Below are 27,213 nucleotides of genomic sequence, written 5' to 3'. Positions count from 1 at the left end.
AATAGGTCAAGGTCCAGGGACTGCCTAGGCCCTGGCGGGGTACAGGGGCAGAGCCCCGTTGGGGGGACCAGGAGGGCAAAGCCCCCCGGAAAGAACACGAAATTTAGCATTTTAGACCAAACTTTTGATAGTTCTTGTGTAAGCAAATAATGGACAGAGAGACAATAGTATACTTATAAAATTTAATGTACAATTTTTTTTTCCGCGGACATGTTTTTATTTTCGCTGAAATGTAATTTCCTTTTCGCAAAATCCGCGATTTCGCTGACAATTCCCATGCCTGATGTTCCTCTCTCTTTATTGATGACATACAGACATCAAGATAGCACACACACACACACACACACACACAATTAATTTACTAACACTCACCTGGTTTTGCCCTCCTTGTGTGCACCAACTGTGTCAAGGAAGACGTCAAACAGTAGCTCTAAATCCATGGGACCTGCCGTGTGCTCGGGGTGAAACTGCACACTAATCAACACAAGATACACCGTCAAAACAATACACTTCAAACCATTCTTGTAAGTCATATTACACTGGTTAACTATTTCTGCTTCTACCTGACATCAAATGATGAACTCTTCCTTGTCAACACCCAGCATCAAATCATCCAAAATTATTTCTTTGTTTTACTGGATTCTTTGACAGAACTAGTGGGTGAAACTGCATCTTGATCAAAACAGGTATTACACATAGCATGGGTGGCCATGTATATATATCAGTTCTGTGCACAATCTTAATATAGGTACTACATTAACCCCTTCACTGCCCACCCCGTACTTGATACGTGGTCATTTCCAGTTTGTCGTACGCCCATAACCGTATCTCGTACGGGGGATTTGTGTCGGCGAAATTTTGAAATTTTAAATGGGAGGTTAGGGTGGAAAACTGGTCCAAGCTCTAGTATAGAGTTGCTAAAAAGTAGTGATTTCCCTTGGACCGTCCGCAGAAGTTCGTATCACATGACGAAAACTCGGAGAAAGTTCCAGACCTATAATCGTATTCAAGATGGCGGACAAAAGTCGAAGTTCAACCTGCAGGCCTGTCTTCAAGCGCTACAGTGCGCTAGAAGCTCTGCAAGAAGTGTTGAACGACAATGATAGTGGCGATGAAGACTTAGGAGGACTAGATGACAGCGACTACGACGACGATGAGACAGACAGCAACCAGCACCACCCTCTTTTGTCGGAGGCTGTGGGTGATGAAGACGAAAATGACTCGAACTTCGAAATGGAAACTGAAAGTGATTCCGAGACTGAGTAGTAGTGGGATTTTCAGGAGTTCATCCTGATGTACATATGTATGTAACAGCAGGTTTTGTAGTGTTTTTATGCTCTGCTGTGTGGTTTTCATCATCTTAGTGTGTGTGATTCTGCCTGATTTGTCCCGTCACACCTGGACTGAAGTACCCTTATTCATTTATGGATTTACCACACAGAACACTTTTGATGGCTGTAATGTGAGTACCAGATGTTTGACTTCATTTTCATTATACACTTTCACCTGTTTTTGCAGTGTTTTGTGTTGTTTTATCTGCTGCAATGTATGTGTGTGTGTCCGAAAACTGTTTGTTTTGTGAAAAAAATGTTCATTATATCAATATTTACAAAAACATTTTTAACAAAATCCTATTATTTTGATATCACATAATAGCCAAGGGTATTATATAAAAACATGCCAAATATCTAAGAGATATCTCAATAAATGAATGAGCAGTGAACAGATTAGTGAACCTACCCAAAAAAACTGAATTTTGGCCTGGCACACAGCAATACCAAAAGGCTATTATACTGTGGCAGTGAAGGGGTTAAGACTTGAAAGTGTTTCAACTTCATAATTTCTTACAGATGTTCTACTGGGGAAAAACTTGTGTGTTGTTGCAACTGAAAAATTGGAAAATTTCTAAAGTAAATTTTGATTTAATTAATATACTTACCCGAATCACAGGAAGCAAAGACTCAGTCTTGGATGCTAAGATACTGAAAACGCTACCCATCTTAAAAATTTTAAAGGGAAGCAACCCCACACCAAAAAGCTGGAACTAGCATATGGTAGTGAGCTACCCCCTGGGAGTTACCTCCCATATAGCTACTTCCCATCCACCACACGTGGCTTCTTCATTCCGGCTTAAAGAAAACCGAAACAATCAGCGGGGCAGGCGGGAGGGACTTCAATATGTGATTCGGGTAAGTATATTAATCAAATGAAAATTTACTTTAGAAATTTTCCATTAAATTACATATTACTTACTCCGAATCACATGAAGCAGATAACATCAACATGGCGGTGGGCAAGAAATAAATCAAACTCACCATCACATTCTGGACAGGAACTGGCCGGCTGCTATAAGCGCAGGTAGACCGCGAGATCCATCCTGTCTGAGTGCAGCCACGTCTCGAAGATAGTAATTAATAAATATATCTTCCGAGCGCCAGTAAGCCGTCGAGAGCACCTCGTCGAGCCGTTGAGAGCGCAGAACGGCCAAAGACGAAGACCACGCCCTTGTCTCATGGGCTCTGGCCGAGACCAGGGGAAAGGCAGGCTGAGCCCCCCCCCCATTTGTGTGACACCAACTATAGGCTTGCCGAATAAGGGACGACACCCACCGGGCCAACGTAACTCTTGAGATGTCTTTCTCCCTTGAAGTGAGAAGAGAGATAAACAATAGCTTTTGTGAGGAGGAACGAACCGGCTGAGTCCGAGCCAAATACAGACGTAAGGCCCTAACAGGACAGTTGACCGAATCAGGGTCATCCGGAGCCAACGCGTTGGTCAGGGCCTTGACCCTAACCAACGGAGAGGCCTGCCCCGGAGCCTGATTCTTGGCCAAGAAGTCGGGACGGAACCGAAGGGAAACTGAGCCGTCCGACTCGAACAAAATGTCACCTGGCAGACCCGACAGAGCGTGGACCTCGCTACCCCGTCGGGCCGTCGCCAAAAGAACCAGAAAGAGTCTTGCGAGTGAGATTGTAGAGACTCGACTCGCTTAACGGCTCGAATTCCGCGGACCGCAAGAATGCTAAAACAAGGAAAAGGTCCCACTTAGGAGCGGGCAAACGAGACCGGACCTCCTTGAGAGCAGCGCCCTTAATGACAGCAGCGATCACCCCCCCCACTTGAACAGATCGGCCGATCTGCTTGAGAGTAGCAGCAATCGCGGAGCGCCGGACCCTCATAGAGGAGACGGAGGCACCCTGCGAAAACATAAACGAGAGGTGGTTGGCGACCTGCATAGAGCGAGGAGCCACTGCAACCACCCCCTTAGCGGAACACCAGGAGGCCCAGGCCCTCCAGTGAGAGGCGTACACGGACGAGGTGGAAGCCCTATGGGAGCTGCCCACCAAGTCCAGCGTCGGAGAAGACGCACCAGAGCGCCTCAGTGAGTCCCGAACAACATCCACACGTGAAGCTTCAGAAGACTGGGCTCCTCGTGTGGAATGCCTGTTCGGGGCTGCACTAATTCCCCTCTTCGCAGAGAGAGAGGAATGGGAGGACCTTGAGCGAGCCGAAGCAGGTCTGGAAACCAGTCCTGCGACGGCCAGAGGGGCGCGACCAGCAACAGAAGGGCCGGCCCCTCCAGCTCCGCCTTTCGAATTACTCGGCCGAGTAACGGGAAAGGCGGAAAGGCGTACGCCTCCAGACCCGTCCAGGGAATGTCCAGAGCGTCCACTCGCCAAGCCTGAGGATCCGGGAATGGCGAGACGAACACCGGAAGCCTCTTCGAGAACCTGGTGGCAAACAGGTCGACGAGAGGCTTTGGGACTTGGGTCCAAAGGCGAAGCAGTGCCCCGTGAGTGACTGTCCACTCGGACTGAAGCACCCTGCCGGAGCGACTGAGAGCGTCCGCCAGAGTGTTCAGCCTCCCTGGAAGGTACCTGGCGGAGATCGAGATGCGGTGTTGGTAACACCACCTCAAGACCTCGCAGGTCCTGTCCGAGAGAGACGGGGACCGCGAGCCTCCCTGCTTGTTGATATAAGCTGCCACTGTCGTGTTGTCTGTAAACAGACGAACATGCTTGGCCTGCAGGGAGGGCAGAAACCGGGTCAGAGCTAGAGCCACTGCCTCTAGCTCCAGCCGGTTGATATGCCACTGGCTCTGTTCCGCCGACCACAGACCTGACACCGTGTGCAGGTCTGTGTGAGCCCCCCACCCCAGCAAGGACGCGTCCGTGAACAGGTCCAAGTCTGGGGGAGGCAAGGCAATCGGAACCCCTCTGCACACCCACTCCGTGTCCAACCACGGAAGGGTGGTCGACTGGAACCATCCCTGGAGAGGGACGAGGACGTTCCAGTCCACCCGAGTCGAGCCCACAAACGGCTTCAGAGCTGCCTGAAAAGGACGTTTGTGGACCCGGCCCAGAGGGACCAACAGAGCCATGGATTCCATCTGTCCCAAGATAGGAAGTTGAGGAGCGGAAACAGAAGAGACCTTCCCGGAAGCGAGGGACTGAGTGTCCCCACCCGAAACCGGAACGGCAGCGCTAACTGAAGTAGACGAGCGCTGCACCCCTGTCTGTACCAGAGAGCGAATCTCTGGGATAAGAGTCTGCAAAAGAGAGGACACAATCGTCCCCTGGTCCGACGCCGACAAAGCAGAAGGCGTAGAAACAACAGTAGAACTAGCACAAACGGGGGTGCTAGAACGCGGAGGTGAAATAGGCACTGACAAAATTGTGTTGCGTGCAGCGTCTGACACCAATACAACAGGCTTAGAGCTAGAAGACTTGGGCTTAATCTTGCCCTTAATGTCTGCCTTACCCTTACGTTTATCCTGGTCTGCCATGCTGACCAACAACAAACAAGAAACAAGCGAAAAAATTTCACGGAAAAAGTTACTGAAAACGAAAGTCCAAACGGACAGGCAAGCAGTAACTACAGTCAAATAAAAAACGAACCAAGCTTGCAACAAACCATGCACAAGCGTCAGTGAACACGCCAAAAAATACAAGCCAGCAACGCTAACTGTAAACAAAATGGCGAAAGCACAACAGGTTACTGACGAACAATGTCAAACAGACAACAGACAGCAACCACCGCACAAGTTCGAAAACAGAAAAAATACAGAACGAGCTCACCAAACTAGGAGCCCGCACGGGAGACAAGATGAGTTACGTGGCCGGCAGGTGTACGAAACAGCACAAGGCAGCCACAGTAGCGCACAGAAAATTCAATGACCTCTCACCAGGACAGCTGAAGTCGGAATGAAGAAGCCACGTGTGGTGGACGGGAAGTAGCTATATGGGAGGTAACTCCCAGGGGGTAGCTCACTACCATATGCTAGTTCCAGCTTTTTGGTGTGGGGTTGCTTCCCTTTAAAATTTTTAAGATGGGTAGCGTTTTCAGTACCTTAGCATACTAGACGGTGTCTACTGCTTCATGTGATTCGGAGTAAGTAATATGTAATTTAATGCCAGATTTCATTTGTGTAAAGTGTACGGATTAACTAACAGATGAGATTCTGATTTTATCGACCTGAAGTTGAAACATCGAAGCTCAAAAGCAAAGAAATACACTGGCCTTAGGTAGAACAAGCTTGCGTCCATAATAGACAACTCATACCTGAAGAAAGGCTTGCTGGCATGGACGATGCCTTCGTTGGTCTTGTCGTTGGCGTTCGTGAAGAGCGGAGTCCAGCCTCCAGGCAAGGCCGTGGCGTCCACAGCAAAGCCGTGGTTCTGGGTGGTGATGTAGCAACGCAGGCTGTCTTCGTACATGCACGGCTGGTTGTGACCACGGTTGCCATACCTGAATGCAGAACAAAAATAACGTGCTTACTGTACCATTTGATACTCCCTAGCGACAGGCACAATGGGCTACAGTATGTAAGAAATGTTAAGTCCTTTGTACTGGAAACTTGCATTCTCCCAGTAAGGTCATATATTGTACTACGTTGCAAGCCCCTGGAGCAATTTTTTTATTAATGCTTTTGTGAACAAGAAACAATTAACAAGTGGCTCTATCCCATCTCCCCCCCCTTTCCCCGTCGCGATATAACCTTCGTGGTTGAAAACGACGTTAAACACCAAATAAAGAAAGAAAGAACAATGGGCTAATGGATAAGATGCAAGCCTCCCATGCGGAAGGTTGTGGGTTTGAATCCCGGCTGTGCCGGGTGAGTTAAGGGTGGATATTTGTCCGATCTCCAAGGTCAACTTATGTGCAGACCTGCTAGTGCCTCATCCCCCTTCGTGTATACACGCAAGCCCAAGTGCGCATGGAAAAAATCCTGTAAATTGTAATCCATGTCCGAGTTTGTTGGGATTTAGAAACACGAAAATATTAACCATGCATCCCCCAAAAGCGGTGCATGGCTGCCAAATGGTGGGGTAAAGATCAGACATGAGACCAGCAAATGTTCCAAAAGTAGGAAAGTAAGCCGACGGAAAATGAATGTTAGAATTATAAAGGCCATATTGGGGCCTCTCCTGATAGCAAAAAATTAGATCATGCCTTTTTAAAAAGCCATAAAAACCACAAGAATAATATGTTTTGGCATTTTAAACAAAAGTGTAATTTATAACAATCACACACACACAAAACTTACTTGAAAACTTTCAGAACCAACACATTTTTTCCACCAAGTCCATATTTCACCACGCAGTGGCCGTTGTCGCACCACGTGCACACGGCCTGACCGGGAATGGATATCTTGGCGATACTGTCGCCAATGAGCTGGCGCCTGCCCTTTCTTTCTTGTTGATAATGACAGTCACTTCTTCTGACACTTTGGTCGTCGATCGTAAGAGCTTCCACAGCCGACAAAACAATACGAAATCCAGACGCCATGATGCTACATTTTTCACCTTCGGCGTTTGGAGATCAGCAGCCAATCAAAACAACCCGCCATCGGTGAATAATTAAGCCTAGGCGATAATCGTCGGAGATCGACAGCCAATCAAACGCGACCCATGATACTGCTATGGGTTCACGCGAGTGCTGGGGTGCGAATGCACTGACTTCAGACAGCTTCAGCTGAACGGTTCATACCACCACCCCCCCCTTTTTTTTCTCAACGAATTTGCATCGATCTCAAGAATGGTCTGTGAGCTAAGGAAAATATCGGAATTCCGATAAAATTCGGACCAGTCCCATGTCTGAAAGATAATCATGTAAAAAAGAGTTTCAGCCCATGAACGAAGAAGAAGATACTCCCCAGCAAGAAAGCCATGTGTTTTTTCATTCAAAGTTTGATAGTACCCTAGGGCATTATGTCACCGGTGCCCCTTTCACTTCCCTCCTTCATAAAGTTGGATCTCTCCTCTGCCCATCCATGTTAAAACAACATAAGCAACTGGGTTAGCTGTATGCTGAAAAGTTGACACTTCATTAGTTTTCCCAAAATGTATACACATTGTGAAGACAGCATCTTAAAAGACATTCTGCCCCAGAGACATTCTGTGTACCGTCTTTTGGGTAGTTGGCAATAGACGAATTCTGAAATTAATTGTCGGGTTTGTTTGGGTTGTGAAAGAGTGAATGCCCTTGCTTTTTATTCAGACCAACATTGGAGAGGCCAATCACTAGCGAAGGGGTGTGTGGGAAACACATGAACAGAAGCACGTGTGAAGTTATTTGTCAGAGGAAAAGCAAGGTACCGTATTTGACGGATTACAAGACGCACCGTTTTATAAGCCGCACCCCCGACTTTTAACAAAAAAATTTGAGACGAGCCACGTATAGGCCGCGTCACTATATTAGCCGCCGTCGAAAAAAATATAATCAGATCGTGTCAATCAATCAAAACAACCAGGCAAACGAAAGTACGGTATTTGGCGAAATCGGCTCCGAGAATAAACAAGTGAAACAGAGAAGAAAAGTGAAAAAGTTTGAAGAAAAATATCACACACACAATTTGTAACCAACACACACATGTAGTCCCGCCCGGAATAAGCTTTTTTGGGATGATTTACGACTTTTGCGCACATTTCGAGCAGACGAAAACACAACATGGCGGCTCTCGCTCCTCCAACTATCGCGAGACACAAAAAACCGAAATCTCGCGCGCGCGAGATCCTGATACATCCGGTGTTTCTCTGTACGCTATCTTGTCACGATGACTTGTTGACAAACGAAGATTCGCGAAAGAAAGAGAAAAGTGCCGAGTCTTGAGTAGAGAGCTAATAAAGTACCGGTAATCGCTAATCGAGGGAAATGAAAATCCGCGGCGACTTCCATAGGTGAATGCTATTCAAGTTTAGGTAACGTTTTAGCCGCATCTTTTTATAAGCCGCAATGCGATTTTTTTGAAAAAAAGTCGCGGCTTGTAGTCCGTCAAATATGGTATACACTTTTTCACAACCACTACAAACTCGACGGAGTTATTACTGAAAATTGTCTATTGCACATTCACTCTCTCTACAAGACTGACCTCATTTTGTACGTGGTAGCGCCAGCCGCAAGGGAGAGAAGCTGGTGCCCCAGACAGATTCCAAACACAGGCTTGTTGTCCTTGCCACTCAGTAGGCCTCGTATAGTGTTGATGGTGGCTTTGCACATCGTGGGGTCTCCTGGCCCGTTGCTCAGAAACACTCCATCATACTCTGACCAAAGAGAGACCAATAAATAATGACAATTTTTAAGAGAAAAAAAAGAAAAGAAAAGAAAATACATACACAGACCTGTTTACCCTAAACCCGAGGCAAGAGTACTTTCCCAAAAAGTTGAGTGTATTTTTCAAAAAGTTGGTGTACTTTGCAAGCAAAGCCATATGGGCTAGGGAAAATGTACGCGTGGGTGCAAACGTGTTTGTGTAAGAATAGCATGTCTTGTGAACACCTTCAGAATTTAACTCCTTCCAAATACAACAGGGATAAAACAATTTTATTTACCTGTCAGTTTATAGCATTATAACCAGTGTCTTCCAAACAGATTGATAATGAAAAGATGAAGTTCGTGAAATAACATCTGCGGTTGACAGTGGCAAGTTCATTTTTACAATCATCTCAGAAAACATTGCTTCAGCGCAGACTACAGCCTTTTCTTCTGGCAGGATTTGCTTTGCATGAATCAGGCATGGGAACAGGAAATCATCAAAAAGGAGGAAAATAATGCGGGGGCTGCAATAGGCCCCTGCCAGGGGGTCAGGGGGCAACGCCCCCTGAAGCTGAGGGTTTTTGGCATTTTCCACACCTAAAACGTGCACCAGGAGACACCATAACTTTACAAAACAGTGCACTTGAAGCTGCAGTAATTTCTCACCAATGTGTTCAAAATCGTTAACAGAGAGCTCCACTGTGTGTTCGTTTTAGACTTTGCCTTTCGTCAACCAGATCGAAGTCTTCACTCTCTCCTCAAGACAACCAAAATTTAATTTGTTTTTCACACTTGAGTCAATTTCGGCCGCAAGGGCCTTATCGCTTTTCGTAATTCGTCGATGCATGGTGACCAAAATGGCGCGTGGTCTAGAAACTGCACGATCCGTAAAAACAAAGAAAGCGCTCGGAAATCTTCGGCAAATTCCGGAACAAGCATAAAACCACTTGCTCGACTGTTTCCGACAGCATTCTTATCATCCTCGGGTTCTACTCGGCAAATTTCGTACAACCAACATTCAGTCCAAATAAGAATACGCCAATTGAGAATAAACTATCGCCGATGGAAGTTGCTACGCGAATGAAAGTACCGCTCCTCTTCATTTTGCCACGATTGTTCAGACGATCGCACGTCACGTGACGTGCCAACAACTGAACAAGGTTTCCACAGCTGAAGACTCGCTGTCATGGTTATCTCCCTTCGACCGAAACCGGTATCAGTTGTACCATTCCGTAATCAGCATACCAACACTGGAAAACGTATTCTAGACTTTTTCTTAGGCGTATTTTGTGCGTGTGTCGCGTATTTGCGTACCGATAATAATTTGGCGTACAAAATACGCCCAAATCGTACTGGTAAACAGGTCTGCATACATAATCTGAACACTGGCAACAAATCTATATTAGCTTACAACAAAACTGGTCAGAGGAGAACTTTCATCAGACAGACTACTCTCACACAAAGAACATTCCCTTCGCCCCTGGTCTTCTAAACTGAATAGGAGACTGTTTTATCTGAAATTAAAACATCGGACAGGCATGGGAATTCCAAAATAGAAAAAACTCTGAAAATAGGTCAAGGTCCAGGGGCCGCCTAGGCCCCGGCGGGGTACAGGGGCAGAGCCCTTTTGGGGGGGACCAGGGGGGCAAACTCCCCCGGAAGGAAAACGAATTTGAGCATTTTAGACCAATATTTTGATAGTTCTTGTGTAAGCAAAGAATGGATAGAGAGACAATAGTATACATATACAGGGTTCCTGCAGGGCAGAGCTGATACAATTCAATGAGTTTTCAAGGACATTTCCAGGACCAAAAAATGCTTTTCAAGGACATGATTTTCCCCAAATTAATGCAAAGCACCAAGCTTACCTTCAGTTTTTCAAGTCTGCAAACTATTAGTCATTCCGTAGTTGTTTCCCTTGCCAACTTCCGGGAAGGGAAGCAACTACGGGTGACTAGTAATAGTTAGTTCGTCTGCTTTCGTTTTCACTCGATCTTTTATTCTCCCAAAATGTGTGTACTGTATTTGAAGGAAAAAAAGGGGGTTGCATTTTGTTTTAAATAAGACAAGCTGCTGACGAAATGTATAGGCAACAATTTGGAAAAATCAAGTACTTTTCAATGACTATTTAACAAAACTCTATTTTCAAGCACTTTTCAAGGCCTGGAAAAGGTTTTCCAATTTTCAAGGAGTTTTCCAGGGTTCAAGGACTCTGTACGAACCCTGCATATAATTTAATTTACCTTTTTCTTTTCTTTCGAGGACAGTTATTTATTTTCGCTGAAACGTAATTTCCTTTTCGCGGAAATCCGCGATTTCGCGGACAATTCCCATGCCTGATTGGGTCATGTACCCAAGGAACACAACTAAAACACACCAAGACCTAGCAATACAATGTTCATCCATATACTAATGAGTGGCAATAACTTTTTCCTGTCATAAGCATTTTCTGCTGGTGTGGCATTTATTTTCAAATGAAAGCTTTTTCTAACGTTTGTACTGTAGCTTCAAACTAGATATGTGACCCTCCACCACGGAATGAGTCGCATGTCACAGGCATGAAAACTGAAAAAAAAAAAAATACTGAAAACAAAATTCGAAGGCGCGTAGCGCCAAGTTTCGCAGGCGCGAAGCGCCAAGACTTCTAGGGGTGTCCGGGGGCATGCTCCCCCGGAAATTTTTTTTTCAAGGGTGCAATCTGAGCCTTAAAATTGGATTCAAACATGGCCCCAAAACTATTTTACTGTAACTATGACTAGGGGGAAAAAAAAAAAAAAGGAAAAATAAGGAATAAAAAAAAATACGGTTTATTTTTTTCAAAAATACGGAGAATTTTCATGCCTGATGTCACCTCGCGCGGTTCTGCGCTAGGATTAATATAAGTCCGGGGGGTGTCTGGTAACAGTATGAGGGTCACCTTAGTCACAGGCTTATAACTTGAAAAGTTTTTGCTCTTTTCTAAAACGGTTTTCACCACTGGATAGAGCATACAAAATTCTTTAGGAAAATGTAAAAATATAAAAAAAATCATGCAAAGGTGACATGCGACTCATTCCGTGGTGGAGAGTCACATATAGGGAAGTATGGCTTAGAAGTCAACATGCAATTATGAGAAGTCATGCAACCATTTGTCCTGAACATCTAGTCACAAAATGAAACAAGGAAGCATTACCAATACTATAGAAAGACTGATCTTAAAGGAAAACTTTTGACACCTGGGCCTCTGAATACAAAAACTTTCCTGATGCTGTGAAAGAACACATTCACACACAATAAAAAAAAATAAAAATAAAAAAAGCGAAAAAAAAGCATTGAGACAAGACGCCTTAATCATAACAATAGACAGAAACATAACAAGCAAATGAAACTTAATACCTAAGTTTTGGAGAGGATGATCCCAAGGCACGACAGTCACTGCCGCACCCCTGCTACACAGGCACCTGATCTGGTTATACTTCATCCCACAGTCTATGGCCACAATGCGCACCTTTCCTGTTGGGTTATAGACTGCTGGGGCCTGTAGCATAAACATGACATGAAGAAAATGTCGCAATCCATGATTTTAGGTAACGGAGGATTGAAGAAAAAAAACCATATGCCAAGTTCACACACTCACACGCACAGAGAACACTTGTGACACATTAACATTCTTTAGACTGTAAACTTTCTACCTAAATCTTTCATTAAAATGATTAAGATGCACACACCACAAAACTCTAAAACTAATTTTTTTTTTAAACCTACAAGAGAATCAACAGAAGTTCAGCCGCACAAAAACATCAACACAAATAACAAAAGTTACTGAAGGCCAGATCCCAAATAACTGTTGCAGTGGAACCCCCCTTTTAAGACCCCCCCCCCCCCCCCCCACCCCCTCCCTTTTTTAGACCATGTTTTCTCATATATTCTGTTGATAACCTCTGTAAATTTACCCCCTATTTTAATACTCCCTCCATTTTAAGACCTGATTTCCTCAGATTTGTGGAGGCCTCAAAAGGGGGGTTCCACTATAACAGTAAAGTTTTAGTAACAGCACACACCTTGATAGAGACTTCAGCCACAAGGTTGAGCTTGTTGGGGTCGTCCATAGTGATGCTGGCCGAGTCATCTCCCTCCACCACCACCTGCAACAGCAAAATTACAACAGGGTCAAGGTCATGCACAGCAGACGGGAAAAAATAGCAATGGATAGCACGCACATGTGCACCTCTAAAGCCTGATATTACTTGGACGAAGTCGACTTCGTGAAGCCTATTTCATGGAACTTGCTGCACTTTGCGAAATCAACTTTAGGCTCAATTAAGGGCAGCCTTCCCAAATGGGAACAGGCTGCAGAACAGCTGAGGAAGCAATCTTAAAAAAATGGCCGGGGTCCAGGGCATTTCTTTGAGCAAAATGTTTTTTCTCAAGCTTAGTATTTTTTTGGGGGGGGAAGACAGTGGTTTTCTTTGGAAAATGGCAAATCCCTAAAGAGTTCTCCAGCCAGGAAACCCACCCATTTTCACTACCTTAACATGAATGAATCATAACTTCTCGCTTACCTTTCCAAGTAAAGTTCCGCTCTCTCGGATTTTCTTCGTCAATGCCCGCGTGTCCACACCTACAAGCCAGCAAACGAAAAAAGATTACACAGACTGTAGAATCGCGATAGGAAATAAATAAAATCAACAACTTTGTGGAGAAAAAAATCACAGGCTTCAGGTAACTTTTGTAAAATCAGGTGCTGTCAACCCTTTACAGATGAAATAACACATGAAGCTTCAGCTCGGAGCATAATCAACAATATGCAAATGAAATAAAAAAAAGAAAGAGGTGCATTGCCAACACATCTATGTAATTCTTTTATTTGATACTGATAAGCTGTGGCAATGTTTAGCAACCCTGCTTGGCTTTGGTTCCCTTCATATGTTATTTCTTCTTCTGCCATAATTGGCTGAAAGTCCCACTTACACTTGTGCATTCCCCCAGAGCATGACCATTTCCCCCTTCCATTTAGACAGTCATAATCCCTTTTTCGGGGGATGCATGCTTGGTATTTTTGTGTTTCTATAACCCACCGAAATAAAATATGGATTAAAGGGTCTTTTCTGCGCGAACTCGTTCTTGTGCTTGCGTTTACACTCAACGGTGAACCACAGCCGTTTGTTTCGTGCATAAAAACGTGCTATTGTAGATAAGCTCACATCGAGTCGCATTCAAATGACTAACTGACGACTACATTGTGAAAAAGGGAAACTGGATCACACGGGTTCACGATGGCTCAGGGGTAAGATAAACCACGCAAAAATAAATTCTTTGAAAATTGTTCGCTCTTTACGGAGGGCACCTAGGATGTTCTCAATCGGTGAGTGTTTAAATGAAAGGGTGTTTGTTCTGTGTGTAAAAGCCTGACCGTATCTGTGATGGTTTACGGGAGGCTTACTGTGCCTTTAACCGACCAGGCACACTCAACCTACCGCATGGAAGGCCGACATCTTATCCACTAAGCTATTGCGCCAGTTAGTTCTGTATCAATCAGTGCTTGAACATGACTAAGAACTAACACAGGACTGGGTGGCCGAGTGGTAACGCACTTGCGCTCGGAAGCGAGAGGTTGCGAGTTCGACCCTGGGTCAGGGTGTTAGCAATTTTCTCCCCCCTTTCCTAACCTAGGTGGTGGGTTCAAGTGCTAGTCTTTCGGATGAGACGAAAAACCGAGGTCCCTTCGTGTACACTACATTGGGGTGTGCACGTTAAAGATCCCACGATTGACAAAAGGGTCTTTCCTGGCAAAATTGTATAGGCATAGATAAAAAATGTCCACCAAAATACCCGTGTGACTGGAATAATACTTTAATAGGCCGTGAAAAGTAGGATATGCGCCGAAATGGCTGCGATCTGCTGGTCGATGTGAATGCGTGATGTATTGTGTAAAAAATTCCATCTCACACGGCATAAATAGATTCCTGCGCCTTGAGTCCGAGTCTGGAGATACGCGCGCGATATAAGACTTCATATAACAGAACAAGTTACAATAAGCAAACAGAGGGCTTGTATGACTTATTCCAAGATACGCTGAATGGAGCAGTCTTACACTGTCAAAAGAATGTGATCTACAACAATTGACACAAGAAAACAGCAAGGAGACTGATTTGAAAAACCCACCAAAAATGCCAGGTATATTGTGTTCCTTCAGCCACTGTGACAGTGATTTGACAGCATTCCAATGACTAAACTTTTCCGTAATGTCTGCGACCACGAGGGCTGCAGCGTGAATCGCGTTGGATTCGAACCATCTCTTCAAGCCAAGCTCATCCAGTTCATCACTGGGGATTCCATAGTTGCCGATGAGTGGGTATGTCAGGACCAAAATCTGTTGCCTGTAGGATGGATCAGTCAGGGACTCCGGGTAACCCACCATTCCAGTCTGGAAAACTGAATATGCAAAGCAGTTAGATGAGGGAAATGTAAACCTCTACATGCTTGTGACAACCATTGACGGCTAAAAACAAATTGCAGCTACAAGATTGGCTCTTTGAAGTCATGTCTACTGCTTATTATATATCAGCATTTCTGTCTCCCCCAAAAACTAAATTGGGCTATATTTTGAACATCAACATTTGAATATCATCTTGTTTAGCTGCCAGTTTGATTATCACAAGTCAAATGAAAGACAGTCTTCACCCCCCCCCCCCCCCCAAACCATGTACTGAATTTCCTTGTTAAAAAAAGGAAGCTGCACACTGCCTTTTCTTTCAGCAAACTTAATTGAAACAAATGTTCAGTCCTTGCTTCACAAATACTGAAATAGAGACACAAAAGAAAGTCGATTTTCTGACAGATGTTGACAAAACTTTAGGAGTGAAGCAACATCTAGAAACAAGTGCTGTCAGACAAATGCATTACTGTAGAATCCCCCTTTTAAAGATCTTGATTTTTCAGATGTTCTGTTCATAACCTCTGTAAATTTACCTCCATTTTAAGACTGCATGCACAGCAGTACCTGCGATGTGTGGACCCTCCCATGAGAGGACACCTCCCTTAAAAGGACACCTTCTCTTGTCCCTTTGTATATTATCTCTACCAAAGTATACCTGTCATGAAAGACCACCTGCAATGTAGGGACACTTTTGGCTGGTCCCAAGGGTGTCCTTTCAATAGGCCACGGTCAAAAGATCGTGTAGGTTACCTAGCTCAAAGTTAGGCTAGGATAGCAACTGATCAAAAGATCAGACAAAGGCTCAACAGCCTAAGTACCAGTCTGTCAACATATCATATCATCACAGACCTGTTTACCCCTAAAACATTGCATGTGTATTTTCTGGGAGCAAAATGAGGCAAATGTGTAGTTTTGTAATTGAATGTGTAGAATTTCTCGTCGACCTATCACAACAACAAGAACAATGATTGCTACTTTGTACCACATGTATTGATTGACTGACGGAAAAATGGGAATTGCAGACAGTGCAATGAGCATGATGTTTTCCTTTCCGTGAAGACAAGGCATGGGTAGTCCTGATTTTGGCAGAAAGACTTGGTTCGGCGCATTGCTCGTCTTTTTCTTTTTGGTCGGTGGCCTTTCGGAGTCATTTTCTTCACAGTTCTCATCTTCACTTTCGTGTGCTCTGCGTTCAGCCATTGTGTCGAAACGCCCGCATGGTTTGGCAGTAACGCTTTCAGTTGTGCCCGGCATTTGCTTGGAGAAGCCTATTCGGCATTAACCAGCTACAACGCAACGCCCGTGGGCGCTTTACGCGCTGCACGCAGCAAACGACTGCTGGCCGAAAACATGGATTGGAAAATGGATCGGTCAAGGGAGATGAAGAAAATTACGGATTGTGATATGCGTAGCCGAAACAATACCGTTTGCGTGCAGGGACGGGGCGGTGTGAGAGCACAACGGGACAAGGAACAGGTGTAAAGACGAAAAAGAAAAAAAAAAAAGATTTTATTTTTTTTAATTTTTTTTTTTATAAATACCGTTTGCGTAGAAAACGACAGACTTGCGTAGTATATTATTCAAATTCGTAGTTTACTACGCTCAATGTGTAGTGTAAACAGGTCTGTCATCATATCATATCAAAGCAGGTACTACTGTACCTCCTTTCTAAGACCTGATCTTCTCAGATTTATGGACGTCTTAAAAGGGGGGTTCCACTGTAACAGGTCAGAGAATGCCCATCATTAAGGACATATAGTTTAGCTTGAAATTGAACATACCCACTTCTCCTGAGGTGCTACGAGCACTTCCAAACGAATGGCCCTGGTAGCTGCTGCCATCTTCAAGAAACAGGGTCACTGTCTTTGCAGAATCCATCATTTTTGTATGTTTTCCTCACTTTCGTCAAAAGTTGGCTAAAATCACCTGTGAACAAGCAAACACTGCTGTTACTTGTGTTAGAAAAGTTGGTAATGTAATCAACCTAAAGCCACAAACAATTATAAAGCTATAAGTTTGTGAGCAAAAAAAGAATCATGCAAAGTTACTTTTGTTCCTGCATGAATTGACCTCATATAAGCCCCCCCCCCCCCCCCCCCCAATGATTGCTTCCGATGACAACCCAAACAGTTAGTGTTGATAAGTCAGTTCCTTTTTTATTATCTTTTTGTTTGGATTGAAGTTTGTGTTTTACAAGGCTCATATGTTTTTTTAATCCACCGGAAATCGTGCAAGCTTTGTCCCCTGGATAATGGAGATGAATAACTTTCCTTTTTAAATCTAGAAAATCCAGTTTTGTGGGTTTTTGTTGTTGAGGGTACAACAAAAAAAGTTCCAGGGTCAGGAGGAAAACAAACAGGGGAGGTCACTTATCAGGGAATCTGAAGCATTGATTTTCCCCCTTGGCCTTATGAATAAGTATTTATAGTTAGTAAATTACAGAGAAAAATAATCCACATTATTTACTGATCGAGATCTATTGTCAGACTACACTCACAGTCTTCGGTGAGGGTTTTCAGTGTACACAAACAGGTGGTCTCCACATGCACACAACCACACAGCTGTATCACTCCTACTGTCGGTCAAGCAAACTCAGCATCCCTGCCAGTGCCGTGCAAAGAATTTCCTTTCGCTGATCTCTGAATATCTTCACACTTAGACAAATTGTCCGTCATAAGAGGACCAAGCTAATCAGCGCGAAGTACGATGATTCTCACGCTCCATTCACATTTTATTCCCCCACTGTCCTCTTCATACCTTTCAGCAGTGATGTGCCTGTGTGCGTGACGATCCCGCGCAGCCTGGTACGCGGCCACGTGTTTCACACTTTCCCCCCACAAAAAACAATCGTTGACATTTCACCAGCGAAAAAGCAGCAGACAGCAGCAGCAATATTGTCTGGTTGTGTACAACAGTCTGTCAACGCGAGCGTATGCTCACTGTGACATTTGACTCGGAAATTTTAAGTCCGTGTGTTGGTTTAGGCTGATTCAGTGTTTGCTGCAGATGCCGTGGAGTCGCGCCATCAGGGGACACAACTCTCAGTGCTTTTTTAACATTTTCTAGTATGTTTAGGAGGGAAAGGACTTTTTTGTGTTCTTTCGCATTTTATTAATAAAGTTGAGAATGTAACATTTGCGTCTTTACTGCTACTAACCACATGCTCAGAGCTTTAGTTTTATTACATGAAAAGGTAAAGCAAGATTTCATAAACAAACAGTGCGTGACCTCAAACGTCTATGAAATAGTGTCCTACTGTTCAGATGCTTCACGTTCTCTTTTCCCCTTCTGTCGTGTAAAAGGTTATAAGTTTTAGCATTCAATGCAGGAAAAGTTACTAATATCATGCATATTTGGTTACATACAAATATATTTCGCTGATGATGCCTCATCTTGGATCCAACATTTCATAGGGGAATGCGAATCCGGTGTTTTATTGCGCATGTTAAAATTCACTTCCGCCAATGGCCGAAAATGCTTGTTTGCTGTGAGGTTTGTTGATTTGAAGCTCGCGATGTATTGTCTTCAGTGGTTGATCCCTGTGCTTTTGATGCCCAAACCTCTGAACCCGGCGTTTATATACAATCACGCCATGTTCATCATTTTGTACTTGACTGGATTTTTCCTTGTGCGGAAGCCCTGCACCATTTGCAGTCTTGTGTTCTTGGCTGCCGTGTTTCTTATCTGTTACAACTGTGTGGGGAACTGTATTTTATGGCATTGCACTGAGGACGAATGTCAAGGAGCTGACTGTGACATTGGATGAGGATGAGCAATAAGCTTACCCCAAAACTGTATCAATATCATGAGTTGTTCACATCTTTTAACTGGTGCTGTCTGTTCCACTCTCAAAAATCCAAGGCTTGTGAAACTGAAAGTCGGTGAAGTCTACACAACCAAGAAAACCTGTCTTTGTGTGAATGTTGAGAGAACAGATGTAATGTGAAAGAAGACTGTCTGATAATAATGCGTGCTGGTGTATATTTTATTCAAACAGTTTTCCCATCCAAGCATCTGTGATTGCCATTGTGTTGGGAGAACTTGCATGCACTAGGCATATATTTCCCTCTGTGGAACTGGAAGTGGGATATCACGAGTAGAAGAAAGTATGCAAAACAAGCAAACCAGATGACAGTTATTCACCTTTGCTAAATCACTACCGTGTTGTGCTGAAGGATGTGGGGCAGATCATTTAGCTTGAAAATCATTCTTATCCAGGTTTCACAATTGCTTCGTTTCCGGCCGATTTATGTGGAGCACGTGATGCGCACAAAAAATATTGGTGGTCTAGAAGTGTCGTCTGCGCAATGATCGCGGCGGCTTTCTTGACCGCCAAGGACGACCACGCACGTTGTGAGACGTCATTCGTTAGACCTCAATACAAGTGGAGGATTGCCTGCGTTTTTTTTATTTGAAGACAAAAGACCTTATAGTTCCAAGCTTCTTGCCTTTAGGTATCAACTATCAACTATCAAGGCAAGACCAACAAATCCTCAACATGGCCAGTTGTCTGACTTCACTGAGAGTTTCTGAGCGGGCATCATCGTTACTGGACAGAAGCCAGCAGCCGAAAAAGAACTGGATCACTGGAACAGTTGGAAGTGTAGGCACTTGATCAGATCATGTCCTAATAAGCAACGTGATGCCGGAGACTGCATACAGTTGGCCGTGTACCAACCATTTATTTTGTGAATTTTTTCTAAGAACTAGTCAGCTGTGCACGTGTTCAGAATTGGATGGTGAATTAAAAAATATTGAAAATAAAATAACTGTTTCTATAACTACGCATCAACACTCAGAAAGTGTCTTTTGTCTTTCATATCAGACTGTCTTATGTTCTGTGGGCAGTGTGATATTAAAGTGATACACAAACATAAAAATGTATGGATGTGTAAATGTAATGAACCTGTTGATACTCTGGTGTAAATTTTATGAACTTCACTTTACTCAAGTCTTCAGCTTGAAAAGTGAAACATGGCCTGTGTACATTTCTGGAACCTTTTGAGATTTGTAGGGCAAAGACTTCAGATGCTATGTTAAAATAACCAAACATTGCTAGGAAGTCTGCTTGAAAGTCAAAACGGTTTGGTTAGGGTAACAACTAACATGGTCCAAGAAATAAAAGTAGAGATGATCGGGACATGCTTCTTTTTGTGGGTGGATCATGCACACGTCTCTTTTTCTGCCACAATTTTTTTTCTATGTGGTGAAATGAAAAACTTTTCAGGGTCAGTAGAACAAAAAAATAGGGCATGTTGGGTTGCCCTTGGTAATCAAACACTTTTCCTGTTTTTTGGCTTTTTTTTTTTGGGGGGGGGGGGGGGGGGGTGGCTGCAGTGTCAGAAATGAGCCCAGATAATGGGTTCCAGTATAGTAACTTATTGAAGTTATTCTCCCATGCCTTTTGTCTTATCTTGGTCAATGTATTTGTTGGTGGATGAGCAAGGCTTGTGATGCCGGTATGGAGACCTAGATTGAGTAATTCCAATATTGTTGTGAGTTTGTGGAATGGAAATTGTGTGTGCTAGTTACCATACATAAAATGGTGAAATTTGAGTTTTGTAATGTTTCTTTATCATGGCATAGGTACATGTAGTTGATTTTTCTTTACGAATTATACAATATGGACAATTTTTGGTTAGTAAATGGCAATATACAAGGACAGAAAAGCTTGATGGACACAGGGTTCAGTCTAGTACTAACATGCTATGCGCAGGTGGCGAATACAAATCTGAAAATGACCCAAAAGAATTCCAATCAGGGGGTCAAAGGGTGCATAGAGATTACCACTGCGCCACCCTCTGCACAGTTTACACTTACAGCATTTGGATTTGAAAGCAGTCCCCCCGCGGGTTAGGGGGAGTCCCATATTGGTTGGGACGAGAAAGAATTTACCCGATGCTAACCAGCATGTCGTAAGAGGCGACTAACAGGTTCTGTTTTTCCTTTTACCCTTGTTAAGTGTTTCTTGTATAGAATATAGTCAATGTTTGTAAAGATTTTAGTCATGCAGTATGTAAGAAATGTTACGTCCTTTGTACTGGAAACTTGCATTCTCCCAGTAAGGTCATATTGTACTACGTTGCAAGCCCCTGGAGCAACTTTTTGATTAGTGCTTTTGTGAACAAGAAACAATTAACAAGTGGCTCTATCCCATCTCCCCTATCCCATCTCCCCCCTTCCCCCGTCACGATATAACCTTGAATGGTTGAAAACGACGTTAAACACCAAATAAAGAAAGAAAGATTTGAAAGCAGCAGCACCCACCTAACCGAGCACTGCCTGCTCTCCTCCCCACAAGCTGGTAATATAATGAAGTGGCAGATCCTAAGTTCATTTGGCCCCAATTTGAACCATTCAGATTCTTTGGATAAATAACTCTGTTGAACTTTCTAAGATTGATTAACTCATGATGCAAGTATTAGTAATGTGCCTGCGTTACAGTGATCGGTATTGCATTGACAACTGTGAAGTTTCACATCATCAATGCTTGAAAGTTTACTGTTTTATTCCTTTTCTTTGTTGGGTATTTGCTTTTTAGATGCTGATAATATGTTGCGGAACTTTATAAGATTGATTAACTCATGATGCAAGAAATGTGCCTGCGTTACAGTGATCAGTATTGCATTGACAACCGTGAAGTATCTTATGGCTTCAGAACTATCTATACACATTCAAAATCTTCATCCTTTTGAATGTTGTTTTCTTGAAGTTTTGGCTAAAATTAACCCTTACACTGGTGCAATTCTGTAACACATGTTACATAACCACTGGTGAATTAACAGAGAGAAAAATAAAGAAAAACGGTCATATAGGTTTTCGCATCCATGGGAGGTAATCGGAACCGACCAAACAGACTAAGCCAGTAGCGCGACATATGTTGTAACAACCAGGTGACAGTATACGTAAAGTAGCGTGACATGTGTCGTGACAACCAGCCTAAGGGTTAATGTCAGCTAATTTGACAGTATAACTTTAAGGCCACAGATGTTAACTGTATGTGCTGTGAAAACTATTGCAAAATGTGTGCTTGAAAAGTGATTTGTTTAACTTTTTTTGAAACCAAAAGCTGCAACTGAAAGTTGTAGTTTGTGCCATACAAGTTGAAGGTTCTGATTCCTTTTTAACTGAGTATGTTGTAGCATATGTTCTTACATCACAACCACAAAGAGACAGTGTGTAATGGTAAGATGGTTATTTCTAGTTTGTTTTTATATTTAGTCAATACTTCAGCAGACATGGAATTTTGAGAGTCTAGTCTCTGCGAAAAATTCAATGTGGTCTATTAATAGTATTATATTCTTTCAGGCCGACAATTTGACTAATGTTTTGACATCTACGGCAAGCTGTTTAAGCCAGCAGTTAACCTTTGCCGTGCTTCCTGGGTTCACCTGTACCCAGAGACACACTAAAATCATTGTAACTCTGGAACCATTAAAGGTATCGTTTTGAAATTTTAAGTATCTCTCACACACCTAATTTGCTCTCTGTCTGCAAATTTTTAGTGTGTACATGACAAAACATCAGAATTAATTGATTATGATAATTTACATAAACACTACCGATGGCGCGGGTTCACACATACCCATACTTTTAAAGAGTAGTAGTGATTGTAACTATCCCTCTGCCGACGGCGCGGGTTCTGCTACACCCATAATTACCAAAGCGGCGGAACAGTGTCTGTCTGCCTGTTTGTCTCCAAGAGACTGTCTGTCTCTCTGTTTGTCTGTCCGTATCTCTCTGTCTGTATGTCTGTTGTCAGTTGCTCTGTCTGTCTGTCTGTCTGTCTATCCGTCTATCTGACTGTCTGTCTATCTGACTGTCTGTCTCTGTCTCTCTCTCTGTCTGTCTCTCTCTCTGTCTGTCTCTCTCTCTGTCTCTCTCTCTTAGTCTCTCTCTCTCTCTTTCTTAGTCTCTCTCTCTCTCTTTCTTAGTCTCTCTCTCTCTTAGTCTCTCTCTTTCTCTCTTTCTTAGTCTCTCTCTTTCTTAGTCTCTCTCTCTTTCTTAGTCTCTCTCTCTCTTTCTTAGTCTCTCTTTCTCTCTCTCTTTCTTAGTCTCTCTCTCTCTCTTTCTTAGTCTCTCTCTCTCTTTTTTAGTCTCTCTCTCTCTTTCTTAGTCTCTCTCTCTCTTTCTTAGTCTCTCTCTCTCTCTTTCTTAGTCTCTCTCTCTCTCTCTAGCTCTTTCTTAGTCTCTCTCTCTCTCTCTTTCTTAGTCTCTCTCTCTCTTTCTTAGTTTCTCTCTCTCTTTCTTAGTCTCTCTCTCTTTCTTAGTCTCTCTCTCTCTCTTTCTTAGTCTCTCTCTCTCTTCTTAGTCTCTCTCTCTTTCTTAGTCTCTGTCTCTCTCTTTCTTAGTCTCTCTCTCTCTCTTTCTTAGTCTCTCTCTCTCTCTTTCTTAGTCTCTCTCTCTCTTTCTTAGTCTCTCTCTCTCTCTCTCTCTTAGTCTCTCTCTCTCTTTCTTAGTCTCTCTCTCTCTCTCTCTCTCTCTCTTAGTCTCTCTCTCTTTCTTAGTCTCTCTCTCTCTCTCTTAGTCTCTCTCTCTCTTTCTTAGTCTCTCTCTCTCTTTCTTAGTCTCTCTCTCTCTCTCTCTTTCTTAGTCTCTCTCTCTCTCTCTTTCTTAGTCTCTCTCTCTCTTTTTTAGTCTCTCTCTCTCTCTCTCTTTCTTAGTCTCTCTCTCTCTCTCTTTCTTAGTCTCTCTCTCTCTTTCTTAGTCTCTCTCTCTCTCTTTCTTAGTCTCTCTCTCTCTCTTTCTTAGTCTCTCTCTCTCTCTTTCTTTGTCTCTCTCTCTCTTAGTCTCTCTCTCTTTCTTAGTCTCCCTCTCTCTCTTTCTTAGTCTCTCTCTCTCTCTTTCTTAGTCTCTCTCTCTCTCTTTCTTAGTCTCTCTCTCTCTCTTTCTTAGTCTCTCTCTCTCTCTCTTTCTTAGTCTCTCTCTCTCTCTTTATTTGTCTCTCTCTCTTTATTTGTCTCTCTCTCTATCTTTCGTAGTCTCTCTCTCTCTCTCTTTCTTAGTATCTCTCTCTCTCTCTCTCTCTTTCTTAGTCTCTCTCTCTTTCTTAGTCTCTTTCTCTCTTTGTTAGTCTCTCTCTCTTTCTTAGTCTCTCTCTCTCTCTTTCTTATTCTCTCTCTCTTTCTTAGTCTCTCTCTCTCTCTCTTTCTTAGTCTCCCTCTCTCTCTTTCTTAGTCTCTTTCTTAGTCTCTCTCTTTCTTAGTCTCTCTCTCTCTCTCTTTCTTTGTCTCTCTCTCTCTTAGTCTCTCTCTCTTTCTTAGTCTCCCTCTCTCTCTTTCTTAGTCTCTCTCTCTCTCTTTCTTAGTCTCTCTCTCTCTTTCTTAGTCTCTCTCTCTCTTTCTTAGTCTCTCTCTCTCTCTCTTTCTTAGTCTCTCTCTCTCTCTCTTTCTTAGTCTCTCTCTCTCTCTTTATTTGTCTCTCTCTCTCTTTATTTGTCTCTCTCTCTATCTTTCTTAGTCTCTCTCTCTCTTTCTTAGTATCTCTCTCTCTCTCTTTCTTAGTCTCTCTCTCTCTCTCTTTCTTAGTCTCTCTCTTTCTTAGTCTCTCTCTCTCTTTCTTAGTCTCTCTCTCTTTCTTAGTCTCTCTCTCTCTCTCTTTCTTAGTCTCTCTCTCTTTCTTAGTCTCTCTCTCTCTCTCGCTTTCTTAGTCTCCCTCTCTCTCTTTCTTAGTCTCTCTCTCTTTCTTTCTTAGTCTCTTACTCTTTCTTAGACTCTCTCTCTCTTTCTTAGTCTCTCTCTCTCTCTCTTTCTTAGTCTCTCTCTCTCTCTCTTTCTTAGTCTCTCTCTCTCTCTTTCTTAGTCTCTCTCTCTCTCTCTCTCTCTCTCTCTCTCTCTCTCTCTCTTTCTTAGTCTCTCAGTCTCTCTCAGTCTCTCCCTCCCCCTCTCCCTCCCCTGCAAGAGGTCGGTGAAGGGAGAAACTCGATGCAACCACTGAAGTAGCGCTGTGGGTTTCCCTGAACCCACCCCGTCGTTAGAGAAATAAACGGTAAAAACCCTCTTTCAAATGTATGGGTTCAGACAAACCCACATCGTCGTTAGAGGAATAAACGGTAAAAACCCTCTTTCAAATGTATGGGTTCAGACAAACCCGCATCGTCGGGAGTGTGTAGTCAAAAGCGGCATCCGGCAAAGGTTAAGTTAACTTTCTTTCAACTAATGTTAACTTTCATTATTTGATTAATTAAGTGCATGTATTGACAAGCCAATCAGCTGCCTCATTTTGTAAATTCAACCAATGAGAACAGAAATCTTATTATTTAAAGGAGACAGTGACACCACCTTGCTCTTTTTGGCTGATAAACCTTATTTGAATTAAACCAAAAAAAATCACTTGAAAGTTGGGAGAAAGTTAGTTGTAAGTCTGCCATGTGAACAGCACTGGAGTGGTGGTGTCACATTTGAATAATAAGATGAAAGTTCTTACTGATTTCAATTTGTAAAACCGAGTTAGCTGGTTGGCTGATCAGAGCACGCATCTAAATAATTCAAGTTAACTTCAATTGCTGACCCGAACGGCTACACCCCAACCAACCTTGCGTGTGTGTATGAATGTGTGTCCTCTGTGTGGAGGAAGCTGTATGCTGTTGCTCAAGGCTGCAGTGGAATGTATGATATCTGTGTACCAAGGAGGTTTTGATGGTCAACAAAACTGTCATTATGTCAACAGTTCTGTAAATATGATGTATTAAAATGTAATGAATCGAATGATGGAAATCGAAAATAATATCAATTTGACTAAGCCAAATATTTTAGGAATTGATGGGTTCGGTTTAAATAAAATGTGCTTACACTGACATGATCACTGACTTTGATGTTGCTGTTTGTTAATCTCCCTTATTCCATTTTTTCTCTCGAGCTGTCTCTCCTGGTCTGTTTTTATTTTCAACTAGGGTGTGTGTGTGCACCAAAAAACCTGAAGCAATTTGATGAACTTCATGAAGATTTGAAGATAGGGTATTCAAAACACATACACTGACATGCACATGTTTTGCTTTATTTTGATCAGCGTTGACCCCAGGCACAAACCCGGCCATCTGCATTGCACTACATATCCCTCACAATACAATTATTTCAACAAGCTTGGAACGGTTATCAGCAGATTAATTATGAGTGGGTCTCTTATTTCCTGATACCCCTCCCCCCCCTTCTCTGTCTCTCTCTGCGTGTGAACACGCGGATGTGTGTGTGTGGAACTCACAAATGTTCACATGTGAATGCCCACACCGGCTTCACAATGAATTCAGACACTGCTATGAAACACAAACTGCTACACTATTGAATCGCGAATGTCTTACGATGCGATTAGGCAATACTGTGGACATTAACGTTACGGTTTTATTCAGTAACTTGACCAGAATTGATTGAATCCATTTCTAACCTAAATTGTCACTGAAAACGCAAAGACGACCGATGTTTTATCAATCGTGATATAGAAGTTAAAACGCCCACTTTAAATTTCACTGAAACTTGCACACCTTGGTTCAGCTGGCCCAGTGATCAGCTTTCTCAATTATTTTTGTCATGTCACAAAGACACACTCGATTGACCCAGAAGCCTCCTCCTCATGGAAAGATCTTACATATGTTCTAGGAAAAGAACACTCTCTGTTCGTGGGGAGGGGTAATTATTTTCCAAGTACATATGTACGCCTGCGTTAGTGTGTTGTTGTTGTTATTTTGTAGTTGTTCTTTGTTGATGATGATGTCCTCCAGAATCGGCCGCTTGGGGAATTGTCGGGTGGGTCGTTTACCGAGTCTGTCGGGTTTGAAAAAAACTATTCACGAGCCAATCACAAGTGAGGGGTATGTCGGAAACACGAGAACAAGGAGTACGTTATTTTTCCCACTAAAAACAAGGGTATATTCACTCTTTCACAACCCATACAAACCCGACATAGTCTATTCGTAGTCTTTCTCTTACCTTCCACTGAATTTTATCAGTCAGTAATTTAGTAAAACTTCACAACGTAGGCCATGATTGATACGCCGCCGGGGGTTTGACAACCGTGTTCAGTCAAGTTGTTCGTTTGTTTCCTTGTTCCTGTTTGTTTATTTTGATTGGCCCATAAATTATTTAGAAAAATAAGACCCGAAAGAAAACTGGAAGGACAAAAAGCACTAAGATGAGCCAACGATGTTGACAATTCCCTAAGCAAGGACGAAGTCCCTAAGTAAGAATTACTGTCGGGTCTTCAGAAATAGGGTATATGTCATGCCCACTCCTCAGTTTTTACACTATTCAGTTTTCAAGCAGCTGTAC

General features: G+C 43.1%; 1 protein-coding gene and 1 long non-coding RNA gene across 2 annotated transcripts in view; one reads left to right on the top strand and one right to left on the bottom strand.

Moving 5' to 3' along the window:
* The window catches only part of LOC138966357 (multifunctional protein CAD-like), a 113,633-nt gene extending 95,664 nt beyond the window's left edge, over nucleotides 1-17,969 (bottom strand). The window contains exons 1-9 of the mRNA XM_070338556.1: nucleotides 17,711-17,969; nucleotides 16,735-16,879; nucleotides 14,680-14,949; nucleotides 13,077-13,135; nucleotides 12,576-12,659; nucleotides 11,911-12,052; nucleotides 8,372-8,543; nucleotides 5,563-5,748; nucleotides 373-474 (exon numbers count right to left, since the gene is read on the bottom strand). Of these exons, the coding sequence (XP_070194657.1) occupies nucleotides 373-474; nucleotides 5,563-5,748; nucleotides 8,372-8,543; nucleotides 11,911-12,052; nucleotides 12,576-12,659; nucleotides 13,077-13,135; nucleotides 14,680-14,949; nucleotides 16,735-16,834 (1,115 nt within the window). The 5' untranslated portion in view covers nucleotides 16,835-16,879; nucleotides 17,711-17,969. The remainder of the gene's footprint in view (nucleotides 1-372; nucleotides 475-5,562; nucleotides 5,749-8,371; nucleotides 8,544-11,910; nucleotides 12,053-12,575; nucleotides 12,660-13,076; nucleotides 13,136-14,679; nucleotides 14,950-16,734; nucleotides 16,880-17,710) is intronic.
* A 2,299-nt stretch (nucleotides 17,970-20,268) lies between these two features.
* LOC138966348 (uncharacterized) lies at nucleotides 20,269-25,753 on the top strand. The gene is made up of 2 exons (XR_011455677.1): nucleotides 20,269-22,314; nucleotides 25,087-25,753. It is a non-coding gene; the product is annotated as an uncharacterized lncRNA (long non-coding RNA).
* The last annotated feature ends 1,460 nt before the right edge of the window (nucleotides 25,754-27,213 follow it).

Source organism: Littorina saxatilis, linkage group LG5 (genome assembly GCF_037325665.1).
Source record: "Littorina saxatilis isolate snail1 linkage group LG5, US_GU_Lsax_2.0, whole genome shotgun sequence".
NCBI lineage: Eukaryota > Metazoa > Mollusca > Gastropoda > Littorinimorpha > Littorinidae > Littorina > Littorina saxatilis.
This window is presented reverse-complemented; position numbering and strand designations above follow the sequence as displayed.